The 21,330-nt window shown below is 55.3% G+C and overlaps 1 protein-coding gene across 2 annotated transcripts; it reads left to right on the top strand.

The window, feature by feature from the left end:
• The first annotated feature begins 199 nt into the window (after positions 1 to 199).
• MSI1 (musashi RNA binding protein 1) lies at positions 200 to 21,014 on the top strand. 2 transcript variants are annotated; one of them, XM_060029391.1, is made up of 15 exons: positions 200 to 264; positions 434 to 474; positions 1,037 to 1,118; positions 1,217 to 1,301; positions 4,178 to 4,219; positions 5,732 to 5,824; positions 9,453 to 9,501; positions 10,651 to 10,733; positions 11,224 to 11,341; positions 13,913 to 13,993; positions 15,205 to 15,261; positions 18,045 to 18,113; positions 18,949 to 19,103; positions 19,556 to 19,619; positions 20,902 to 21,014. In XM_060029391.1, the coding sequence occupies exons 1-14, from the start codon at positions 206 to 208 to the stop codon at positions 19,595 to 19,597; spliced, it is 1,056 nt and encodes a 351-aa protein (XP_059885374.1). In that variant the 5' UTR covers positions 200 to 205; the 3' UTR covers positions 19,598 to 19,619; positions 20,902 to 21,014. The 2 variants fall into 2 exon arrangements, with proteins under 2 accessions (XP_059885374.1, XP_059885375.1); XM_060029392.1 differs by lacking the exons at positions 200 to 264; positions 434 to 474; positions 1,037 to 1,118; positions 1,217 to 1,301 and adding an exon at positions 3,636 to 3,759 and having other exon boundaries at positions 18,916 to 19,103.
• Positions 21,015 to 21,330: the final 316 nt, after the last annotated feature.

Raw genomic sequence — 21,330 nt, 5'->3', positions numbered from 1 at the left:
GGGCGGCGGGGGGAGGAGCCGGCAGGTCGGCCCCCGGCGGGCCCTCCCCTCGGCCGTCCCCGCCCGCCCGCCCGAGCGGGGTCGGGGGAGGGGGCAGCATGGCCTGTCCGTCCGGCCCCCTTCGCCGCGCTCCTCATCTGCCCCGCGCCGAGCGCTGCCGCCGCCGCCGCCGCCGCTCCGCTGCCCGCGCCGCCCGCGGCTCCCGATGGAGACTGACGCGCCCCAGCCCGGCCTCGCCTCCCCGGACTCGCCGCACGACCCCTGGTACGGCCCGGCCCGGCCCGGCCCGGCCTTACTGGCCCGCGCCCGCCCCGGCCCCGCCAACATGGCCGATCCGGGTCGGGCCGGGCCTCCCCGGGGCCCGGGCCCGCGCCCCCTGCGCCCGGGCGCCCGGCGCTCACGCGGGCCCTTTGTGTCTCTCCTCCTCCCGCAGCAAGATGTTCATCGGGGGACTCAGTTGGCAGACTACGCAGGGTGAGCGAGCCCGGGAGCGCCTGCCGGCCCGGCTGGGCACCCGGGACCCCCCGGCGCCCCGGAACCGGACACCCCAGCCCGGCCCTGCGACCCGCTGACCCCGGGCGCCTCCGCGCCCTGTTTCGCGCCCCGCCCGGGGACCCCGAGAGCGCAGGGCGATCGGCTAGCGCGCACGGCCCAGCGGGTGGAGGGGAGGAGATGAGGGGTTCAGGGGGCATCGGGGGGTGGGCTGAGCCCCCGGGACCCGCCGGCGGCAGCGCCAACTCCGCTCGCACCTGCGGCTCAAACTTTTGTGAGGCGGCTCCCGGAGCGGCGGGAACCCGGCCGGAGCCGTCCCCCCTCCAGCCCAGCTCGGCCCTCGGCTTCCTGGGGCCCCCAGTGGGCGCCAGGAGGCTCCACGGGAGCCGGGTGAGGACCGGGGGTGGGGGAAGCGGTGGAGAGCGTGCAGCCTGCTTGGCGCGGGGGCGGCCGGGCCGAGCCGGGGTCACTGGGGGCAAAGGACGCGGGAAGGGGGGAAGGGCGCGGGGCGCGGGCTGGTCCGAAGGCGGGTGTGTGGTTACAGAAGGGCTGCGCGAATACTTCGGCCAGTTCGGGGAGGTGAAGGAGTGTCTGGTGATGCGGGACCCCCTGACCAAAAGATCCAGGTGAGCCCCTCACCCCCTCCTCCTGCTCCCGGCTCGCCCCCCTCCGCCGCCACTCACTGCCTTGTAACCATCTGCCTCTCCCTCACTACCGCGCGCAGGGGTTTCGGCTTCGTCACTTTCATGGACCAGGCGGGGGTGGATAAAGTACTGGCGCAATCGCGGCACGAGCTCGACTCCAAAACAGTGAGTGGCCCTCGGGGCTTCGGGGGTCCTTTGGGAGAGGGAGGTCGCTGGAGGAGAGGGTCAGGCCTCTCCCCAGGGGACAGCTGGATGGGGTCCTGAAGGAAGGAGGGAGTTTTCTGAGTAGAAGGGCTGCCACACTCTGAAACTTTGTCACTAGAGTTGAGGGGAGACGGAGCAGGAAAATCCCAGGCCAGCTAGGAGATGTTACACCCCCCAACCCCTCCAGTACCGGTGAGGGAAGACGCAGCTACCATCCCCTTCTTGTACATACTAATCTTGATGCCTCAGAGAGGAGTTTGGGGTGGGGCTAGGTCCCACCCCTAGCCCAAATTGGGTGAGTAAGGGCTGCAGTGACCCACCCGTGGCTTCTCTGAACTCTAACTAGTATTTGGCTCCCCCCACCCCATTCCAGACCAATGGCAAAGCATCACTGAATCCCCCTCCCTTCTTCCTTCCCTCCCTCCTCCCCTGACTTTTGGTCAATGAGCTCCTTGCTTTGTGTGGAAGACGTGAACCTGCTTTGCTCATGAGGGGATTTATGAGAAGGGAGCTAGCTTGCCTGGAGACAACCCTTTCCAGCTAGATCTGAGGAGAAGCTGCTTGTTGGGCATTCAAACTCCAGGAACATTTTGCTGCTGTCTCACTGCTCCCCCAGTGTCTTGGGCCCTGCAGGGGGCGCTGGCACAGGCCCCAGCTCAAGGGGAGAGGGAAGAGGAGAAAGCAGAGGAGGGGTTCCTCTGTGATGGGGCGACTGTCTGCCAGGGGGCCGGGACAGTGCGATCTCTCACCACACTCCCCCTCTCTCCTCCAGCCCTGGGCCTCCCTGCTTGGGTCAGTCATTGGCTCCTGTTTACCTGCAACAATAGCTGGTTGTGCCCAAGAATTTGTTAAATTACCTCCTGTCCCCGGCTCCTGTTATCTCTGCCCAGTGGCTCCCACTCCTGCTCGCAGTAATGAGCAAATGAGGCCAGGCCTCAACTTTGCCGGCTCTGAAAGGATCTTCTTGGCGCAGACTGAGTGACCCAAGCTGGGAATGGAGAGACAGTGGCCTATTGTTTTTGGTGATTATCTGCCATCAAGCTGCCTGTTCTCCTACCATCCCCTGTCCTCAGAATGCACTGATGGCTTCTGCAGCGCTCAGGAAGCAGAGATTTTGGGGCTGGGGCTGGAGCTGAGGGTGGGGGCATGGAAGATGGATAAGGGGAAGAGAGAGGGGAGGAAGGAGGATGAGACGGGCATCCTTCTGAGATTCGGGACTTGAAAAGGGCAAGGGCTTTGTGTTTGGCATTCTTCAGCCTGGGAAGGGAGGTTTATTGTGGGGAGTTTATTTTGGGTTCTGACTTTCACCTTTTATTTACTTGTTGGGTTTTATGTTGCCAGCTGTGAGTCAGAGTGGAGGTAAGGTGTGTCAGGGATTGGGTGTGTGTGGCCCTGCAGGACATAGCTTGGGTACCATCTCCCCATCAGTGTCTGCACATGGGGACTGTCTGAGGTGTGCTCTGGCAGCCTCCAGGAGAAATAGAAGGACGAACATGTCCATCGAGGTACGAAATCATACCTTCGGACAGGAGAATGGGCAGCTGTGATTATCCCTGGAGCCCCTTGGCATTTGGGGAGAGAGGAGGCATTGCCCAGTGTGGATTTTGGAGGTTCCTTCTCTGTGGGTAGATTCCAGAGGGGGAACCAGGGAGGCTGGCCCTGGTTTGTGCCATTCGGGCAGGGAGGGACCAGAACCCGTTGCCTAGAACTAGGCTGAGTTTTGAACTGAAGGAGCTCTGGGGAAAGATAGATCTTCCGTGCGATTGGCTGGTGAACTTCTGAGTGGTTTCCACCCATGTGAGTGGCAAGAAACTCTGAAATGACTGGGCCTCATAGGTCGTGCATTGATCACAGTGTCTCGTGCTCTGGCTTTTGCTGTTTGTCAGTACGAATGTAGTACCCAGGAGTACCCAGGTGCATCTTGCTTTTCCCCTTTGGTTGTTCACAGCCAAGGGCAAAGGTGGCCTGCTGGTAATAGCACCTTTGTTTGTGCAATGAAGGGCAGTTCACAAAGGAATGCTTTCACCTGCATTATCTCGTTTGATTCCTTGCAGCTCCCTCTGGGAAAAGTGGGTGCTATTGTCCCCACTTTGCAGATGGGGGAACTGAGGCTCAGAGGGATCAGGCAAGTTACCAAGATCACAGGCTTGGCCAGGGGCCCAAAGTTTCTGAGTTCAAATCCCGTGTTCTTGCGTGTCACCAAACCTGCGCTCTGCTTCACCCCAAGCCGAGCTGTATTATCAGGGAACTGTTTGTTTGTGGCCTCAAGAAGGGCTGTTAGATGTCGATGGTACTGGGAAAACAGAACTGAGTCTACCCTTGGTGGTTTATGAACTCTTATCTTGAAGCCTTTTTCAGGCAAAGAGTGTTTCCATTCACAAGGCTTCCGAAGTCTGGATCGCATACCTCACCTGGACAGGTATCTGTCAGGCAGGAAGGCCCTCGATATACCTGGTGCTGGAAGGAATAACACTTTGTTTACTTTTTTCTGGTTCTTGCTGAGGGCTAGACAACAAGTGCTTTGTAAGCATTACCTCAAATAATCTGCAGACAGCCCTTTGAGGTGGATGTTAGTATTGGCCCATTTTGCTGGTGAGCTCAAGCCTGAGGCTCAGAGAGGTTAAGTAATTTGTGCAAGCTCTCACAGCTGGGAAGCAGTGTAAGTGGGATTTGAACCCAACAGCCTGGCTCTAGGGCCTAAATGCTTAACTGTTACATTTTCCTGCCAGAGGCTGTGGTGGTTTCTGTCACCTCTGTGTCCTGGGATGAGAGAGGTCCTCAGATCTTCAGGCTGAGTGTGATAACCAACGCCCCTCTACCTCTCTCTTCCCTTTCAGATTGATCCCAAGGTGGCCTTTCCTCGGCGAGCACAGCCTAAGGTAGGTATGTGTGTGTCTGGGAGCAGCTCTGTACAACCAGCAGTGATTTTCCCAGCATTCCCTTCTATGGAAGAGGCTTCTGGTTAGAGTGTTAATGGCATGGACTGGGATGGGAGGAGGGAGGACTCTTCACGTCCTTGTTCTGTGAATTGTGGACACCATGCATTTTTCCATCTGTGCTCTGGGGTGGACTAGAGAGAGGGGGCTGCATATATTGAGAGAAGAAGGAACCCCTCAGGTGATTCATTGCCCTGTATTTGAAGCCAGTACACTTTGGACCCTGAGTCTAATTCTGACTCTGGAGATCACAGCCTCTGTGCCTAGCACCTCTGGGGGGTCAAACACAGCCCAGACTTACTCTCTGAAGCTGAGCTAAAGTCAGGCCAGGGAGCTACCTCTGACCCCCCAATTACCACCCCCCACCTCTGGGGTGAGGTGTGTTGAGCTTGAAGAGTGGGAAGGGACCGTGGTGTCTGACACCTGTTATCTTTCAAGCTGGATGACTGTGGCTGCCCTCCCAAGTATTCTTTTTCCCTGGTGCTGTGGCGAGTTTTTCTGGGTGTATGGAAAACAGATTTCTGAGCAGTTGAGCTATACAGAACTCAAAACTTTTGGTGCAGGACAGGAGCCTATTCCAGAGCCCAGGGCAACTAGCCACATCTTAATTTTTAAGCAGTCGAAAACAGGAGACAGGCAGAAGGCTGACTATAGTACAGAGATCAAGACCCCTGAGTCTGCTGATTTATCATGTGTCCTGGGACTAGGTCCCTCCTCAGAAGATCTCAATTCCTCCTTTGCAAGGGGTCAGTGGGAACTGGGATGCTTTAAGATTTTGAGTCATGGTGCCCAGCTCCTGCCACTGCGAAGGGAGAGAGGCAGGTTTTAGGAGACAGGAAAAGGGCATCACTGAAAGAGTCCAGCAGAGGGCCTGAAAGCAATTATGAAGCAGGTATTTGAAGGAAGCCGCACCAGGGAGCACATGGTCGGAATTGGGTTAATTCCATTAAGCAGTTTGGTGACAGAAGGTGCTTTAGTGTTAGGATGGGGCTGGGAATTGCCATGGATTAGCCATGCGCTCCTGGGGTAATTAGGACCATGTGTTCTTCGTAAAACAGGGCTGGGGCCACGGGGCAGCCAGAGGTTGGGTTGGGAGGAGGTTGATGAGGAAAATGTCGGTGTTGAGTTCAGGGGGACCCTGGGATGGGCCTTGGCCTCTCCCAGGAGGGGCTGGTGGGGTCTTTGAGGTAGGCTGTAGGTCTGGGTCACTAAGCCATTCCCCTTCCTGACACAGACCCCAGGAAGCGAGCCAGCCAGGGTGTGGGGTACACAGCTGCCCGTTACAGGCCTAGAGGCAGGGGTCCAAGGGGGAGCTTGGGGGGAGGGGGAGCTTCCGAGTAGCCGGGGCCACAGAGAGCTTGTCAGCTGGCGCCCTGGCAGGAGGGCTGGAGCCCCTGCTGGTGGCGGTAGGCCACAGGACTCAGATGCCCACTTTCTCATTCCCTCCCCTAACAGATGGTGACTCGAACGAAGAAGATCTTTGTTGGGGGGCTGTCAGTAAACACCACGGTGGAAGACGTGAAGCAGTATTTTGAGCAGTTCGGGAAGGTGGGTCAAAACTGGGGGTGCTGGCTGGGGGGTATGACAGGCCTGTAGAATTTTGGTCAGTAGCAAGTGGAGTCCAGCCAGGTCATTCCAATTCCTGCAAGAGTTGAAAAGGGGGCTGGGTCCTTTTGTGGGTGAGGCTGGGCCAACCCACCGTTCAGGCTCCTGGCCTATCTGTGGGCTTCGGACTCTGGACACGTCCCCAGGGAGAGAAGCCACACAGTAGCTGTCCCTGTTGTTGCCCTTCTCCTGCTTATCTTCACTCTCCTGAGGGAGGCTGTGCTCCCGAAGCCAGTTCAATCCAGTCACCCCTTGGCCTCCTGGGAGCTTGCACCTGTCCAGTCCACGGGCGGTTGTACCTTCCCCCACTCCTTCCTGGTGAGGATGATAAGGAAGCAATAAATATGACTCCCAGTTGTACTCAGGACCCTCCTTGCACAGGTGGGAGCTGAGGGGGAGGGTGCCGATCTCTTAGCTACTGGGGAGGGGCTGAAGAGACCACCCCAAATTCCTGATCAGTCCCGGAGGACTGCTTCTTAGCTCTGAGGTGCAGGGAGCTTACATTTCTGGGCCATTTAGTCCATGCAGAAGCAGATGTGGTGACATGAGACAATAGGGTGTCCCCAGAAAGGGGAGCAATGTGAACATCAAGGTCGCATGGAGAGATGGCTAGGAGGGGACCAAGTTTTAAGTCTGGGGCTGAAGTAGGGCTGCTGTGCTTAGTGCTGGGGTCCCTGGTCTTTTCTGACCTGAGACAGGCTGCAGGCTGGATCTCACTTTCCCGTCAAGGCTCTTTCAGTTCCCTGTTAGGCAAAGGGCACAGGAGAACGTGGCTTGGGAATGGGATGTGAGCTGGGGACTGGGTGGGTTTCCAGCCCCCCCACACACACTCCGTCTCTAGGGTAGACGGGGAGAGGGTGGGAGGTCCCCTGGCCAGCGGATGCCGGCGATGCAAGGGCCAGAGGCCTAGGCTCAGGCGCCTCAGCGGGGACCCGGGCACAGGACCCAGGGCAGGTCGGCCGCCTGGGCCCCAGAGGGAAGGGCGCTCCTGGGAAGCAGCAGGCCCCGCTCGGCTCCGGTGGGGTGTCTTTGTGTCTGAGCGCCGAGCATTAGAGCTCGCACTAATCTGATCCAGCAGCTGTGATTGGAGGCCGCCTGCCCCCGGGGCCGGCGTTGCCATGGCAACCGGGCCCCAGGAGAAGCCGTCAGCGGCCGCGTCTTTTGTTCGGGCCTAAATCGGCGTTGGCATGTGAAACCGGCCCGGGGAGGCCAGGGGGAGCTGGAGAATAGGCTGCCAGGGAGAGAGGGGGACAGCCGGGAATGCCAAGGGCCCCGCGGCGGGGGGCCTCCCGCCCGGATCGAGGGGCCGCCGCCGAGGGGGGAACAATGGTCAGCCGCCATGGCTGCCACTCAGGCTTAGCGGCCGCCGAACTTGGCGGCTCCCACTGGTCAGCAGGCCTCGGCCGCCTCCCCTCCCCCCGCCCGAGCCCCCCTGCCCCTGTGTTCCCATGGAGACCAAAGCCTATTAAGGACACTGGGCTGGGAGCCTCTCTCCCCTCAGCTGGCCCCAGGATGGGGACACTGGTGGGGGTCCCCTGAACCCCCAGCCACTTTCCTTGCTCTGTGCCCTGGCCTCAACCCCGGTGCCCCACTCTGGGTCTGTCCAGCCAAGGCCCAGGTTGAAGGGTCTGGGGGGCCAGCGCAGGTAGAGTGGGAAGGTTGGGTGGAGGAAGGGCTGTGGATTTGGGCTGAATCAGTTTTGGGTCCCGCAGGAACTCAAAGCTGCAGGATGGGGGAGGAGGGTGTGGCTGGTTCATCTACTCATTCGTTGAAAAAATAATCACAGTAGCACAAGTCCAGGTGCTCAGTAGGGTGGTCATGGTCATAACTGACACAGGCACTGTCTTCATGGAAACTTCAAAGCCAGTGGTGTCCAGCTGTTCTGTCTCTAGCTTTGCCACCCTCCCCCATGTGACTGTGGGTAAGCCCCTCTATAATAAAAGTAATAATTAATAATAATAATGGCTGTTATTCATTAAGCACTTACTGTATCCCAGGTACTGTGAGTTAAGAGTGTTACACGCACTATCTCATTTAACTCCTCCCTATAAGACACTGTGTATACCCATTTTACAGATGAAGAACTTGAATCATAGAGACATAAAGCTGCTTGCCAAGCTTACTTTCCAATTCCAGCCTGTCCTACTCAAAGCTTGTGCTTCTATCACAAGCCTCCTTTCTGGGTTTCTCTTTTCCCTGTGCTAAACATGCATTGTCCATCCAGTTTGGACGGTCTAGCTAATTTGGGATGTGGGCTCAGAATGGGTCCATAGCATGGGAGTTAGGGTGGCACTGTGCTGCAGGGCCCTGGGGCAGGAGGCTTCTTAGGAAGGGAGATGTAATATCCCTCTGAGATTCTCCAGGGACCCAGCTGCCTCCTGGGTCAGTGGAGGTGGGGTGTGTGCGTGTGTGTGTGTGTGTGTGTGTGTGTGTGTGTGTGTGTCCTGGTTCTCCTAGGGGAGAGTCAGGGGCCCAGTGCCGCTTGGTGCCTAAGAAGAACTGGAGGACCACCCAGTTCAGGGGCTGCCCTTTCCACTTTAACAAGGCAGATGACGGCCTGGAAAGAGAGCAAAGGAGAGTGGGTAAGAGGCTGTGCCCCAAGGCCTCAGGAAGTTTTCCTTTATCCCTTGGGTGTCTGACCATTTGGGGGAGGGTCAGCAGCTGGAGTGGGATGTGGAGGGGGGAGAGGCAGTATCAGAGGCCGCCCTTGATTTCCACCGAGGGTGAATCAGACCTTAGCTTAACCCCATGAGACAGCTGACACTGGCTGAAGAATTAAGAGGGCAAGGAGGGAAGCAGCAGATGTAGGCAAAGGGAAGCTCGGACTGCAGAAGGGAAGCAAAGGACTTTGACTGTCCATGTATCTGAGAGGATGCCTTGAGGGAGTAGCAAGAAGAGAAGACTGGAGTCCAAGGGATGGGGGATTAATGTAGATCCTCCTCCTTCCTCCACCCCTTTCCCCTCCCCCAATCAGTGGGAGGCAAGAAGCCCAGGCACTGAACTCTACTTGCTTTAATTACAGCCTCTAGCAAAAGGAAACCTCAATTAGAGGAAAAGATCTGTACCATGAGAGGGGAGTTGGGTCTGGCTGTAGTGGCTGTCCTCCCGGCCTTTTGCAAAAAAGGAAAGAGGCTTTCACTTCCCCACCTCATATCTTACTCCTGTATTTTCCCCTCTAGCACCCATTCTATGCCTCCTCCTCCCAGGTTTGATCTGGGATTTGCTGGGTGACCTTGTGTAGGTGACTTCACGTCTCTGAGCCCATTTCCTTATCTACAAAATGAGGATCTTACCCTGCAAGGAATATGGAGGAGAGGATGGTGGGGCAAAGTGCCAAGCATATGTTTGGTGCTTAATATGTTCAGGCTGGCCCGTTGAGATTTTGAGGGTTGAATGGTGGTGCTGTGGCACCCAGTTGGGGTTGCAGATGGAAAGCTGTCCCCTACCCAGGGAGCAGGTTTAAGATAAAGCCTGGACTGGGCAAGAGGGGCACGGGTGTCGGAGCCCTTGCTCCTGGGTTGTGGTGGAGGCCCCCGTGTCTGGTGGGTCGTCCACGGTAGCTCTGTTTCAGGTGGACGATGCCATGCTGATGTTTGACAAAACCACCAACCGGCACCGAGGTGAGTTTGGCCCCCTCCCCCTTCCCAGGCCAGGCTGGGGGCCTGTGGTCAGCCAGGGGGCTACAGGTCACAGCTGCCCTTTCATCTCGCCTCCTGACATCCTATCCCCGAGGATCTGCATCCTCTCCGGGGCCTGGCCTTACAGAAGGCTTTTGTCCCGCCGTTTCCTGTGCTAGAAACTTGCCGAATTGCAGACACCCGAGAGGAGCAGAGGAGCAGACCTCTCCTCCCCTTGCAGCTGAGCCCTCCACCCCCGCCCCAGCCGGTGTCTGCCTGGGCTTACCTTGTCCCTGGTAACCAGAGCTTAGACCGGGCCACCCCCGGGTCAGGCTGACTCCACAGCCCCGGGCAGTCTGCTCCTGCCACTGCCCCCTCGCCCCACCCATCGGCTGAGCCCAGCCCCCAGGACCCTTGCCCCTGAACCTGTGAGCATCTGGGCCACCGGGTGTACACTGCCTGGTTGTTTTTCTCCCAAGGGCCTTGCCTTCTGAGAAATCCCATTCCAGCCCCTGGGGCACACCCAGGAGGAGGCGGGGTTGTTTCTCCAGTGCCTTCAGAGCTTTTGGGCCTTTTAGCCTGTTTGGGGAGTGGGGTATGTGCTGGTGGGTGTGTGTGTGTTTTTGTCTGTGCATGTGAGGGTGTCTATGTCTGAATAGTTTTGTAGATCTAGCGTGTCAGAGTAACTGTACATGTACACAGGGGCCTTTATGCATTTGTGAGCACTGGTGAGTGTCTCTGTGATATATGGGTACCTAGGTGTACCATATATCTGTGTATCTGTGTACAAAAATATATTTGTACACGTTCATGTGCATTTTTAAAAGTATTTGTGTGTGCTCTTTTCCCCTCCTTGGAAAGCATCTGAGGAAGAGAAAAGGCATGTTGAATGTTGTTTGCATCATAGCTCTGCCTCTTTCTAACTTGCTACGTGGTCTTGGGCAAGTCACTTCGCTGAGCCTTGGTTTTCACATCCGTGATTTGGGAGCTGAAACCCTGTCTCATCGGGTAGTTGAGAGGTTGCTAGGCTGGGAACAAAGCTTCTTGTTAACGCTTAGACACTTGCCTGTGAGGGGGGAGTGGTGTTATTGGTATGACTTGGGGCTGGGTTTTGACCATGAGCCCTGTTCTGAGCCTGCCTTTGCCCTCTAGGGTTCGGCTTTGTCACGTTTGAGAGCGAGGACATCGTGGAGAAAGTGTGTGAAATCCACTTCCACGAAATCAACAACAAAATGGTGAGCCGGGATTGGATGGGGTGGAGGTGCAGAGGGAGACTAGGGCTCCAGGCTGAGCCAGCCAGGGCTGCTTGGAGGTTCTGCAGGCAGGCAGAGGGGCCTCACAGTCAGTGGGGCAGAGCCAATTCTCCCACCCGCTGGAAATCTGGACAGGAAGACAGTGTCCCACAGCTGTGAGAAAGCATGGCTGGTGGGCTCAGAGGGACCGGGTTGAAATCCTTACTCCGCCGCTTACTAGTCTAGTCATTGGGCAGATGACTTCCCCTCTCTGAGCCTCAGTTTCCTCATCTGTAAAATGAGAGTGGCAGCAGTACCTCCATCATAGGGTTGGTGTAAGCATTCGATGAACTACTGCATGCAAAGCTGATCTCTAGCACTCTGTGATTCCTCCAGAAATGGTAACCATGAAATTAACAATAAAGAGGCCTGCCAGGGAATAGGAGGGTGACCTGCGTCTATAGGAGGGACTGACCGCCAGGTCTCATTGCAGGTGGAATGTAAGAAAGCTCAGCCAAAAGAGGTGATGTCACCGACTGGCTCGGCCCGGGGGAGGTCTCGAGTCATGCCCTATGGAATGGACGCCTTCATGCTGGGCATCGGCATGCTGGGTATGTGCTAGGCCTGCATCTGCGGCTTCTTCCTGCCCAGAACTGCTCCCGGGGCTACCAGGGGCTGCATGGGTGTTGCATCTCCTCGGTGGTCTGCCCTGCTGTCTGTCTGAGTGGTTGGGTAGGAGTGTGGACCGAGGATCTCAGGTCTGCGGGTCCTAATGAAGGTAGGCCGATTTGGTTGTAGGGTGCTGCCCTCTGGTGGTGACCAAAAGAATGGTCCAGCTGCTCCTCATTAATTGGTCCTTCTGTCCATCCGTCCATTCTATTTTTTGTTCACCCATCTGTCCAGTAAACAGTTATTGAGCAACTATAAATGCCAGGCCCTATGCCAGGAAGTACAACGGTGACTTTCCTTGGAGCTTTATGGTCTGGCAGGGGAAAAAAATAAGAATATAAATAAATAGGTTTAGGATGAGAATTATAGGATGCCAAGGGAGCATGGTCATAGCAAAGTTGACCAAGACTTGGAGAAGCTAAGAAGGAAGTCACATTTAAGCTGAGTCTGTGGGTTGTGTAGGAGCTAGTTATGGGAGGTCAGGGAGCAGGGGAGGGAAAAAGTGGTCAGGCAGATGGAAGAGCATTTACAGACCCAAAGGCCTCTGGGAAGGTAGAAAGAAGGCTGCTTCTTCTTGTTCATTCAACTAATATTTATTGAGCAGCTTCTGAGAGACAGGACCTGCCTTCATGGGGTTTCCCATCAAGTGGGAGACAGAAGTGAATGGGCAGTGTCACCACAGTGATTGGAGGCTGTGGAAGGCCCAAGGAGACACTTAAATCCACCTGGGGGTCAGGGAGGCTCCCCGGAGGAGGTCAAGATTACCGTGAGCCTTGGAAGTTGAGCACGAATCAGCAGTGCTTGGGACCCACGACTGAGGGTGAAAAGTCTGAGCTGGGCCCCCAGGAAGGTCACAGTCTCCCTGGAGAGACAAGATGTATATACACAGAAAGAGAACAGTACAACGGGGTCTTTATGCTGGGGATGGGGGAGGGGTGCTCTGGGGACTCATAGGAGGGGCTATAGCATGGGCTAGAGGGTCAGGAGTGGGATCACAGATAGAGGGGTGAGGAATGTACCCGCCAAGTGGAGCATTGTCTTCTGAAGTTTTTGTTTTAACTTTTTATTTGGAAGTAATTTCAAATTTTCAGAAGAGTTGGAAAAATAAAGTAGTACAAAGACCATCCATATACCCTCTATCAGATTCACCTATCGTTTATATCATACCCATTTTGCTTTTATCATTCTCTCTGTATGTGTACACACACACACACACACACACACACACACACACACACACACACACACAGAGTACACTTGTGATTTTTTCCCTGAATCATTTGAGGGTAAATTACATACATTTTGGCCCTTCACCCTTAGATAATTCACTGTGTGTTTCTCAAGATTAGGGATGTTCTTTCATGAAACCACATTATAATTACCAATTTATACTGATACAATATTTTAATCTAATCTATTATCTGTTTTCTGATTTTATCAGTTGATCCAGTAATGTTCTTTATAACTATTTTTGTCCTCCAGAGCAAGTTCCAGGCTAGAATAAAGTATTGAATTTAGTTGTTCTGTCTCTTTAGCCTCCTGTGGAATATTGAGAAAATTTTCTTTTCAAAGCAATTCATTAGCTGGTTTCACCCCATTTAAAAAGTGGGGGGAAAAAAGAAAACCTCTAACCAGTAGTGAGAATTGTGGTTGAGAGACTTGGAGCCAGTCACATCTGAATTTGAATCCCAATTACACCATTATTACTCACTAGGTGATCTTTCTTTCAAAGCTGCAAATATCTATTATAATATATGTATACTAAGTAGCAGGCACCGTGTTGGTGTTTTGGAGAGACAAAAATAAAAGATGGGAAAGACAGAAAATCAGCACTTAAAGAAATCCTGGGATAAGTTCAGATATTGGTCATCAGTGCTATGAAAGGGAAAAACCAGGGTGACATGATAAATATTGAAAGGGAAAAACCAGGGAGGGTGACGTGATGAATATTTTAACTGATGAAAGGGAGGTCTCTTGTGTGATGACCTCTCTGAGGAGGTGACATTTGAGCTGCGTCTTGCACAATGAGAAGGACATAGTTATGTGAAAACCCGGGGAAGAGTGTTCCAGGCAGAGGAATCATCATGTGCAAAGGCCCTGGGGTGGGAAAGAGCTTGCTGAATTTGAGAAACAGCAGGGAGGCCAATGTGGCTGGAGCAAAGTGAGAAAGGGGCAGGGTGTAGATGAGGACAGGACGGAGGCAGGAGCCTGAGCATGAAGGGCCTTGATAAGAGTTTGGATTATTCTCAGCTAATAAGTGTCACCTCTCTGAGCCTTAGTTTCTCTATCTGTAAAATGGGGCTCCTAATAGTACCTCTTGGGATTCTTGTGAGGTTTAAGGAGAGAGTAAAGTGTGCAACAGGCTTTGCACAGGGCTTGGCATGCAGAAGGTATATGGTAAATATGACTGATTATTATTCATGATACAAGGTGGGGAGGGAAATGAGAGGCTCACATCCTTCCCTGCTGAGCTGTAGGTAAGGCATCTGACACTGGTCCCCTTGCCCTATCAGGTTACCCTGGTTTCCAAGCCACGACCTATGCCAGCCGGAGTTATACAGGCCTCGCCCCTGGCTACACCTACCAGTTCCCCGGTAAGTTCTTCCCAGTGTCCCTCTGCTGCCAGCATGTCCCTGGTTCCCGGGCAATCTGACTCCTCATGGGCGGTGTCTGGGGGTGCATGGCATGGGGGAGGTCTGCCTGCTGGAGGCTTGGAAGGAAGGGCACGTCTGAGGAAGGAGCGCCTTCGCCCCACCCATCCCCCCCTCCCCAGAAGCTGGGGGGACTCCCCGTGTGGCCCTGCATGGCACCCCTCCCTCCCAGGCTGATCTCTGCCCGCCTCTTGCCTTTCTCTCCTCCCTACCCGCCTCTGGGGTTGCCACTTCCACCAAAAGGGCATTGGGCTTGTGGTGGGGCAACCTCCCTGAGGGCCAACGTTGGTTGTGTCCTTACGGACTCACCGATAATGACCATGTGCTATGCTGAGCCCCTTTCAAGGCAGACAAGACCTTTGGAGACCCTGAATGCTGAAAAACAATTTAAAAGCAAGATGATCACCACCCTCATTTGTAATTCAAAATAAAAACAACACTAGGCCTTCTCATAAGTGGCGAGAAGCCCAACGAAGTTCTGAGCTTTCCCATGATGACTATTCAATGTTTTTTTTAATATCAAATTTCATATTTTTGCAAGGCTTTTGTTTGCCTGTTTTCTGGTCTTATTTTTCTAGAGGTCCCCTAAGCACTTGCACCTTGGGCAGTCCAGCTTGGAATCCTCTATACACATGTTTTTGTCTAGTCCTGACAGTAATCTCTGGGGGAAGGCATGGTGATCCCCATCTTCTAGGTGAGGAAATAGGCTCAGAAGGGAAAAGTGACTGCAAAGATGACTCAGCTAGAAAGTGGCAGAGCTGCTCTAGGGTCATCGCTTCCCATCAATGCTTCCTTCCCAGCTCCTCCCCCCCAAAGAAAATAGGAGGAAAGATGGATTCTGGGAGATTTTTTAGTGCAATTTCAAGACTTTTAAGAAAAACAGTGGGAACAGAAGCTCCAGCATCACCCAGTGCCCAGGGTATAGGTGGCAACTCTGCCCACTCTTCCCTTCTCTGTCTGTCTCCCTTCTCTGTGACTGTGTCTCCTTCCCCACCCTTGCCTGCTGGGGACCGTGCTCTCCCCATTCCCAGCTCTCGGGTCCTGTGCATGGCCTGTCCCCCCACCCAGTGTCCCTGTGGGTGCATTTGTCCTCCCTGGGCCACACCCAAGAGGCCTCCCTGCATCTTCCTAAGCTGTTTTACGTTTCATTTTAGAATTCCGTGTAGAGCGGACCCCTCTCCCGAGCGCCCCAGTCCTCCCCGAGCTTACAGGTCAGTCGCTCGGATTTCGTACACCTCACAGGCCACATGGGGAGAAAGAGAATGACCCAGGAACCTTCCCAGGGAAAGCTAGTGGGACCCTTTTCTCCTGCCCTCCAGTCTATGAGGATGCAGCAGACTCGGGCACTGGCCAGTCTGTGTAGCTGCATGGCCCTTAAGGGTGGGGCATAGGGCCAAGCCCAGCAGATGGAGGCGAAGTCACTCATTCATCCATTTGACAAATATTTATCTAACGCCTCCCGTATGCCAAGCACCTTGTAGGCGCTGGGAGCCAGTGGTGAACCAGCCAAGGTCTCAAACTCAGAGCAAAGTGGGCCGGGTGGGGACGTCAGGACATGGCAGTGGGCATGGCTCCACTCAGTGCCAGCCAACCCTGCCAGGAGGGGATGCAGACCCACACCTTACGGATCTTATTTTCCAAGAGAGGCCCAAAACCCAGCTTTCACTTTCAAATGAATTTTTCAGTTATTTTCAAATGTTGGCAACCAATTTCAAATTTTTAAACCACTGCAGGCCAAATGCAACATATTTGAGGGCCAAATCCAGCCCGTTTGCAACTTCTGGGCAAGTAGGTGATGTGCTTGGCCATCCTGAACCATTTCTCAAGCTGGAGTTTTTACTTGGGCCAGTCAGCTCAGCTCTGGAGCTGGGGCCGGGGCTGAGGCCCAGGCCAAGGGGCGGGGCAGGGTGGGTGCAGATGAGGTGGGCTGCAAGGGGTTTCTCTGTTCAACCCGCTTCTCCCCCCACCCCATCCCCAGACTCCCCCCCAACCTAGCCGTGTGTGGAGGACGTGAGCGTGGATGCTGCTTTAGATGAGACCTTCCTTCCAAGGGATGCTCAGGGGGGCCCCAATATGGGGGAGGGGAAAGAGGAACCTGGGGTGAAGGAAGGGGAGGGAGTCCTGGTGGTGGGGCTAATAGAGGCTCTTCCCTGAGCAGAGTGAGTGGGGGAGTGAAAAGGGGTCTTTCCTACTCATTTCAGAACTCTTGTGTTGAGGACCTACTGTGTGAGACACTGCCAAGCCCTGGAGGCAAAGCAGGGACCAGACACCCAAGCTCTGATCTGCAGAACTTGTGCTCTAGAGAGAGAGAGAGAAATGCTTATTATACAAATGAGTAATGCTTTACTGCTGTGATAAGAGCATGCTGGATTTGCTTTGTGGAAATGCCTAACTGGGCCCCAGACTAGACCTCAGAGCCCAGCCCTGCCGTTAAAGAACCGAGGGAAGAAATATCCCCTCTGCAGACATTTTGGCCAGGGAGGATGTGGGTTCAAGGCTAAGCAGTTCTTGGAGGTCTGGGGTCCAGACTATTCCCTTGCCTTCAAGAGACGAGGGTGTTTCCTTCGTGCATTTAATCAATATTTTTTGTGCCAAATGCTGTTCCAGGCAGTGGGGATTCAGCAGGGAATGAGACAGACGAGACCCATGCCCTCCTGGAGCTGATAGTCTAGTGGAGGGAGACAGGAATAAACAAGTAAATAAACAAGTATCAGATACTTTCTCAAGGTGAGAAGTTCCACAAGGAAAATAAAACGGGGAGATGTGCTAAAGTGTAAGTGTCAGGGGCGAGGGGCTGCCTCAGCAGGGGTGGTCAGGGAAGGCTTCTCAGAGGAGGTGACGTCTGAGTGAGAAAGTGCCAGCTCTATGAAGACCTTAGGCAAGTTGTCTCCCAGCGGTGCAGAAATGCTATCCTAAACTTTAATCCCCTGGCCCAATGGCCTAGCCAAGGACTTTCAGGGTTGTTTTTCAGGGTCCCTAGTGTCAGGTCCAGTTCAGGGCCAGGGTCACCAAAACAGCCCCCAGGGGCACATCTTGGGATGGGAGAGGGCAAATGCAAACTCCCCAGACCCTGGCTCTGGTTGGGATTGTAGCTTCTCAAGGGCTGCAGTGGCAGAGCCAAGCGGCAGGGGGCGCTCACCCCCAGGCCTGAGGGAGCTACAGACTCATGCCAACCAATTATTTAAGCAGAGGTCCCTCCTAGTACTGTTCCTTCAGCTGACACTTATTAAACACCAACTGTATGCAAGGCAGGGTGCTAGGCGCTGCGGAGGTGGGAGGGGGGTAGACAGGGAATAGCCAGATCCCTGTGTCTGAAGAGGGGGTCAGAGAAAAGGGGATGAGGAGACTTGGAGGAAGGAGTGGTCATTTCTGCCTCGGTGGTGGTCAGGGGCCCCTGAGGCAGGGAACTGCGTGTACACGATGTATCGAGGACATGCTCACGGGAGAAGGGGAGCGAGGGGAGCCGGCCAGGCAGCAGAAGGAGTGATAATGGGCTTGTGGCCTGGACTGGAGTCTAGCTTCAGCCGGATCCCACCGGGGGGTAGGGGGGGATTAATACACCTCCTGGTTGGTCCCTTGGGGCGACAGCCTGGCTTTTGGTACCCGTGTCAGTCAGTCACTGGCTCCAGTTGACTGGGGTTGGGAAGAGGGACATAATCTCTGTATACCCCTGGGCTAAGTAGCCCCCGTCCAGCCAAGGGCCCTCCCTGGAGAAGGGGGCAGCTGCAGGCGATGCTCAGAGCAGCTCGTGGAGGGTGCACCACCCGCACCTGCTATGAGGTTTGGTTGTTCAAGTGTGTCCGTCAAGTCCAGGGGAGAAGCTGAGGATCCCTGGGAGGCGATCCTTTCGCCTCCCTTTCTCCAAGAGAGTCCTTCTGCCTGACCCCAGGGCTGCACTGACCCCTCCGAGGTGGGGTAAGGCTGGAGAGGCTCTGCCCTCATCCCCTGCTGCCCCTCAGCTGCCACGCTGAACCGCCCATACCTTTCCTTCCAGCCATTCCTCTCACTGCTTACGGACCCATGGCAGCGGCAGCGGCAGCAGCAGCTGTGGTTCGAGGGACAGGTGAGGCCTTCTGGGGTGCAGGAAGCGAGGGAGGGGAGCAGGGGGCAGAGAATTCTAGCGGGGTGAGGAGGTGCCCCTGCCACCCCTCTTCAGAGGGACTCACTTATTCATTCACTCAACGAATATGAACTGAGCACCTGGCAGGCTGGCCAGGAAGGAGACTGACGTGGTCTCCGCCCTCCAGAGCTTACAGGCTGGTGGGGCATCAGGTATTAAAAAGGCAGTCACACGGAAGGATAATACTGCCCGCTGGGGGATGTCAGCTGTCAGAGGAGCTCACAGGCCTCTCAGGAAGGCTTCCAGGAGGTTGCACCTCTTAACTTCGCATTTGAAGGCAAACAGGAAGAAAAGTATTCCCAACAGAGGGAAGAGCAGGTGCAAAGGCTTAGAGGCCAGTTAGCATGGCTGGAGTGCAGGAGTGGGGAGTGGGGAGGAGGTGGGAGGAACCGGGTCCTGGGGAGACCCTGAACATTTTAAGCAGCAGAGTGATGTCCATTTTAGAAAATGGACGCAGCTGCAGGGTGGGTACAGGTGTGAAGGGGCTCCAGAGGGGAGGGGAGGTCAGTGAAGAGGCTGCTGAGTGGTCAGACAAGAGATGATGGGGGCCCGAGCTGGGGCTGGGGGGGGGGGTGGGTGGATGGACCCTGGAGGATTTCTGGGTGGCGTCGCACATGCCCCTCTGGGTTGTGGGGGGAGGCAGGGGGGAGGGGCCAAGGTCAGGCTGGGTGGAACGGATTGGAGGGGATGCTGGGGGGTCACAGCGGGCGCCGGGGCTATCACCGTCTTCTTTCTGGGTTGCCAGGCTCTCACCCCTGGACGATGGCTCCCCCTCCAGGTTCAACTCCCAGCCGCACAGGGGGCTTCCTGGGGACCACCAGCCCGGGCCCCATGGCCGAGCTCTATGGGGCAGCCAACCAGGACTCGGGGGTCAGCAGTTACATCAGCGCTGCCAGCCCCGCCCCCAGCACTGGCTTTGGCCACAGTCTTGGGGTGAGTGGCTGGACCTGGAGGACCCTGAAGTTGAAGGAGGGAGAGGCCTTGTCTGTCTGTGGGGGCAGAAGGGAGGCGAGAGATGACGGATGGAGAGAGTGTCACCAACCAAGGAACAGTGAGGGTTATCATTCAGTCATTCAGTGGACGTTTAATAATCTCCTTCTGTATGCCAGGCATTAGGTGTGCTCTGGGGATACTGTGCAAATGAGACTCACCATCTCTGCCTGCATGGAGGCTAGATTCTAGCTCAGGGGTGCCCTACTTTTAACCAGGGTACTGGCTAATGCAGATTCCCAGGCCCTACCCTGGAGAATCTTTTAGTGGGGGCGATATGGGCAGGGCTAGAGAAGGTCTGTGCCTCACCTGGGGCTCCTGTGAGAGACGGAAGGAGCCCCTGGGCTTTCTCTGCTGCCCCCAGGAATCTAGGAGTCAAATTCTTTTCTTTCCAGGGCCCCTTGATTGCCACAGCTTTCACCAATGGGTACCACTGAAGCAGGAGGCAGGTGGCAGGAGGTGAGGAGGTGGGCAGGGGCCTTGGGGTGTGGGTGGCACTGGGAAGGCTAGTACTGGGCAGCCTAGTCTGGGACATGGCCCCCGTCCCTGCCTTCACGGAACCCACAGCCCAACGAGGAGACAGACCTTCATCCCAGCAGTGGTCAAAGAACAGGAGGAGCGGCTCCATAAAGAATGTACGCAATAAGGCAGAATGTGCTGCCTCTCAGGCGAAGATTTCTTTTTTCAGCACCCTTTTTTTTTTAAATTTTTGGCCGCGTTGGGTCTTTGTTGCTGCGCATGGGCTTTCTCTAGCTGCAGAGAGCAGGGGCTGCTCTTTGTTGCGGTGGGCGGGCTTCTCATTGCGGTGGCTTCTCTTGTTGCGGAGCACGGGCTCTAGGCGCGCGGGCTTCAGTAGTTGTGGCTCACGGGCTCTAGAGCTCAGGCTCAGTAGTTGTGGCGCACGGGCTTAGTTGCTCCGCGGCATGTGGGATCTTCCCGGACCAGGGCTCGAACCCCTGTCCCCTGCCTTGGCAGGCGGATTCTTAACCACTGCGCCACCAGGGAAGTCCCCGAAGATTTTTTAAGATTGATGATGCCCAGCCATGATAAGGGGGGAGGACAATCTGCAAATTGGCTCAGGTTTTCCAAAGGGCAGGTTTATCCGGACTAAACATTCATGCCCTTAACACAACGATTCCACTTCTAGGCATTTATTTTTAAAACTGCAAATAACTGAAATGCCCATCAACAGGAGAGCAGTTAAGCAGACTGCATGCATACAATGGAGTATTACTCAACTGGTAAAACAGGATACTTTCAACATATATGCGTATACAGAGAGTGAGGGGACGGGAGGACCCTGCACACACAGTCATCATGCTGTGTATGGTGGGGCACTTTGTGACCCAGTGACATTTCCTTTGTTCATTCATTCATTCATTCAAACAACTATTTATTGAGCACTATTCCAGAAAAGGGGAAGGTAGAAGACAGACAAGGCCCCTCTCACTCTACAGACAAAAATCAAGTGAGCAAGTGAGATCATTCCAAATCGTGTGTGAGGGGTCTACCTACTTTAGGGGTTCAGAGGGCATCTCTGAGAAGGTGACGTTTGAACAAATCCAGCCATTCAAAACTCTATGGGAAGGAGGGTTTCAAACGGAACAGAAAATGCGAAGTGTTCGAACAAAGCTTGCCTAGGAGGGGATTAGGGAAAGAGGGCTGCAGGAGGATACCTGTGTTCTGGGGGCCGCAGAGAGGTGCGGGGGCAGCACGCCCATAACCTGCCGCTGTGTTCCAGCGCCCCGGCCTGCAGCTGACTGAGGACCACGAGTGAGCCAGCAAGGGGGCGGGGACACCTCAGCCGCAGCCGCCTTCCCCTCCCCCGCAGCGACTCGGACGCGACCGTCTGCCCCACCCCCCCACCCCCGGCCCCGGCCCCGGCCCTGCTGCCCGCCCCCGCCGGACATCCATCGTCTGGCTCCCCTTACTAACCTCCCCCTCTTCCCCAGCCTCCCCTGACCTGCCCTGCCGCTTTTATTTATTTTGGATTAGCCAGTTGCCCCCCACCGCCCCTGGTTCTCCCCTCCCCTGTCGGGTCTGCACCCCGCTCTCCTTGCCGCGCCCCCCTAGGACTCCCGAGAAGGCTTTTGTATTTGTGCATAGTTAGAGTGAGGGCGGAGGGGGCCTGTTACAGGCCGCAGCCACAACCCTGGTTTTTTATTCCGAT

This window comes from Delphinus delphis, chromosome 13 (assembly GCF_949987515.2).
Source record: "Delphinus delphis chromosome 13, mDelDel1.2, whole genome shotgun sequence".
Lineage (NCBI taxonomy): Eukaryota > Metazoa > Chordata > Mammalia > Artiodactyla > Delphinidae > Delphinus > Delphinus delphis.
Note: the sequence above shows the minus strand (reverse complement) of the source record. Positions and strands in the feature narration are given on the sequence as shown.

Coding starts and splice junctions, on each gene's coding strand:
- MSI1 (XM_060029391.1), top strand. CDS start 206: ATGGAGACTGACGCGCCCCAGCCCGGCCTCGCCTCCCCGGACTCGCCG. Junction 1,119..1,216: donor CCCCTGACCAAAAGATCCAG/GTGAGCCCCTCA, acceptor TACCGCGCGCAG/GGGTTTCGGCTTCGTCACTT. Junction 18,114..18,948: donor AGCTGTGGTTCGAGGGACAG/GTGAGGCCTTCT, acceptor CTCCCCCTCCAG/GTTCAACTCCCAGCCGCACA.